Here is a 2,726-nt window from a genome sequence, read left to right as displayed (position 1 = left end):
TAATCCGTGTGAAATTCAATAAATATGTTATTGTCTTTTGTTAGCTTAGATATACTGACCAAATTTTTTGCTATGGTAGGCACACATAACATATCATTCAGTTTCAAATTGCAGGCATCACTAGACAGACATGCAGTTCCAACATGAGAAATTTCTAGAGCATTACCATTAGCTACAGTGACTGCTTCAGTACCTGAGTATTCAGTCAGGTTGCCAAGATTGTTGAAATCTGAGGTAACATGATTTGAGGCACCATTGTCAGCATACCAATTTGCATCAGTCATGTTTTCTTGTCTTGTATGAAAGGGATTACTTCCATAAGTAGTGGCTAGGGCTGTTGGATGAGGTTATGTGTTTTTGGTCTAGTTGTTGGGGAAGGGTTGTCCCTTGTTTTGAGGAGAATTGGGAACAAAATCTCTGTTATACCTGTTGAAGCAGTAAAATGCTATGTGTTCTACCTTCCCACAAACTTGACACACAGGTTTGTTGTTATTTCTTCCTCTGCCTCGACGTTTGCCATGGCCACCATCACCTCGTTGTCTTCCACCAGTACAATGGTTGTTGCTATTGGTCTTGTTATTTTGGTTGACATGTCTAGTATTTGTCATATTCACTGACGCATTACTGACTTGGTTGAAGCCTACTGTCATCTTTTGGTTTGACTGATGTTCCAATTTGCTTTCATACAGGAGAAGTTTCGACTGCATATCAAGCCATGACATGTCCGCTCTCCCTTGGATCGTGGCCATGATGGCATTGTACTCTTCATCAAGTCCTAGTAGCACCTGTGAAATAAGAGCTCTTGGTGGCACTAAACTACCAGCTTGCACAAGATTATCAGTATTCATTTTCATAGTTCGAAGGTACTCTTCCATTTTCAAATTACCTTTTCTGATTGTTTGGAACACATGCCTCAGATAATTTTCTTCAGCCCCAGACTTTACACCAAAGAGTTGTTGAATGTTGGTCCACAGATCCCTTGCACATTCACATCCCATCACTTGAATGGTAACTTCTGGTGTAATGGAGTTATATAGCCAGCCTAGGAGGAGTTTATCTATAGCCATCCATGCTTCGTATTGAGGATTTACCTCAAGTGTTGTCGACGAGCTGGAGGCACCACTGCCGGAGCTTCCTTTTGCGCTGCACGGAGCAACTTCTACTCTAGTCGATCCAGTCGGTATGCTCTCACTGACTGCAGGTTGTAAAAACATCGAGGGATAAACTTTTTGTCCGATCAGGTGTCCTTCAAGTTGGTAACTCCGAAGGATTGGAAGTGCCAAGTTTTTCCATAGAAGGAAATTTCTGCGATCAAGGTTGATGAAGGTTATCTGATTGAGGAGTTGGTTTAAGGGTGGGTCGCTGAAGTTGGCTATGCCGAGAGCGGTTTCCAGGTTTCCTTGATTGACGTTGGTCATTATTTGCTCTGATACCAAGTTAAAGTGTGAAGTTGAAGGAGATGGCAGACTCACACGGGAAGTCGAAGCGCGCATTGTCGTTTGAAGAGGTATACGACAGGACGGTAAACGATAGTACTGAAAGGGTAGACGATAGTATCAAGAGGCAGACGATAGCATTTAAAGGAGGTGGATGATAGCATCAAGAGATTGACGATAGCGTTTAGAGAAGGTAAACGATAACGTCTAAAGGAGGTAGATGACAGCGTCAAGAGATAGACGATAGCGTGTAGACAATAACGTTAAAAGGTAGACAATAGTATCAAAAAAGGTAAACGACAGTTTTAGCCAGGTAGATGATAATACTGAAGGTACACGATAGTGGCACGCCAACCTTTCCTTTATATTTCTTTGTGTTTTGAAATGTACATAGGTGTTATATTTATAAAACATGGAATCCCTAATTTAGGAATGCAAGAATAATTCAACAACAAAAAAATAGTTAGACACTTGTTGTAACCATCCTATTTTTTTGGTAAAGAGGTAAAATTGTAATTTATGAAGTCTTGCACTACTGATGGAGCTGCTGAGTGGATTATCCTTTGGTGATGTGGTTGGTTGTGTTGGCATCTTTAACAGGCCATAGGTGCAAAAATTTCTTTATAATCGATCCCATCTTCTTGAGAGTATTCTTTTGTCACCGGTCGGGTTTTATATCGTGCAATAGAAGCATCAGAGTGTGTCTTGATCATGTAAACTCACTTACAACCAATAGGCTTCTTACCAAGAGGTAAGTCAACATAGTCCCATGTGTGCATCTTGTCTAAGGCCTGGAGTTCATCACTCATAGCTTGCTACCACAGGGGGTTAGTATTCGCCTCAAGAAAAGAGGTAGGTTCAATCAAGGAACTAACAGGTGAGACAGATGAAAATCTTGTAGGTGAGTAGGATCAAGAGCAAGTTCAGACTCCACAGGTGAGACAGATGACGGATCGGGATCAACAGAGACGGGCTCAGATTGCTCAAGCCCAACATCAAGAGAAGGTGCAGATGAAGGAAACATTAAGATCAACAGACTCATCAAGAAGAAAGAGATGAGGACCTGAAAGAGAAGCATCAAAGGTTGAAAGACTAGAAGACATTGTATGCTCCTAGAAAGTGACATAACGAGAGATGCACCGTCTATTTGAAAGAGAATCCCAATAGCAAAACCTTTGTGCTCAGTTCCGTAGTCGAGAAAGCAACAAAGACGCGCATGTGGTTCTAATTTGGTATGTTCATGGGGATGGAGAAGGACAAAACACGCACAACCAAAGACTTTGAGGGTAG

General features: G+C 41.5%; 1 protein-coding gene across 1 annotated transcript; it reads right to left on the bottom strand.

Annotated features, from left to right (window-relative positions):
- Positions 1-362: 362 nt before the first annotated feature.
- LOC150033285 (uncharacterized) lies at positions 363-1,493 on the bottom strand. Its single transcript, XM_090306362.1, has one exon. The coding sequence runs from the start codon at positions 1,491-1,493 to the stop codon at positions 363-365; it is 1,131 nt and encodes a 376-aa protein (XP_090162488.1).
- Between the last annotated feature and the right edge of the window lie 1,233 nt (positions 1,494-2,726).

The sequence above is a fragment of the Benincasa hispida genome, chromosome 10 (assembly GCF_027475165.1).
Source record: "Benincasa hispida cultivar pf3 chromosome 10, pf3_genome.v1.1, whole genome shotgun sequence".
NCBI lineage: Eukaryota > Viridiplantae > Streptophyta > Magnoliopsida > Cucurbitales > Cucurbitaceae > Benincasa > Benincasa hispida.
This window is presented reverse-complemented; position numbering and strand designations above follow the sequence as displayed.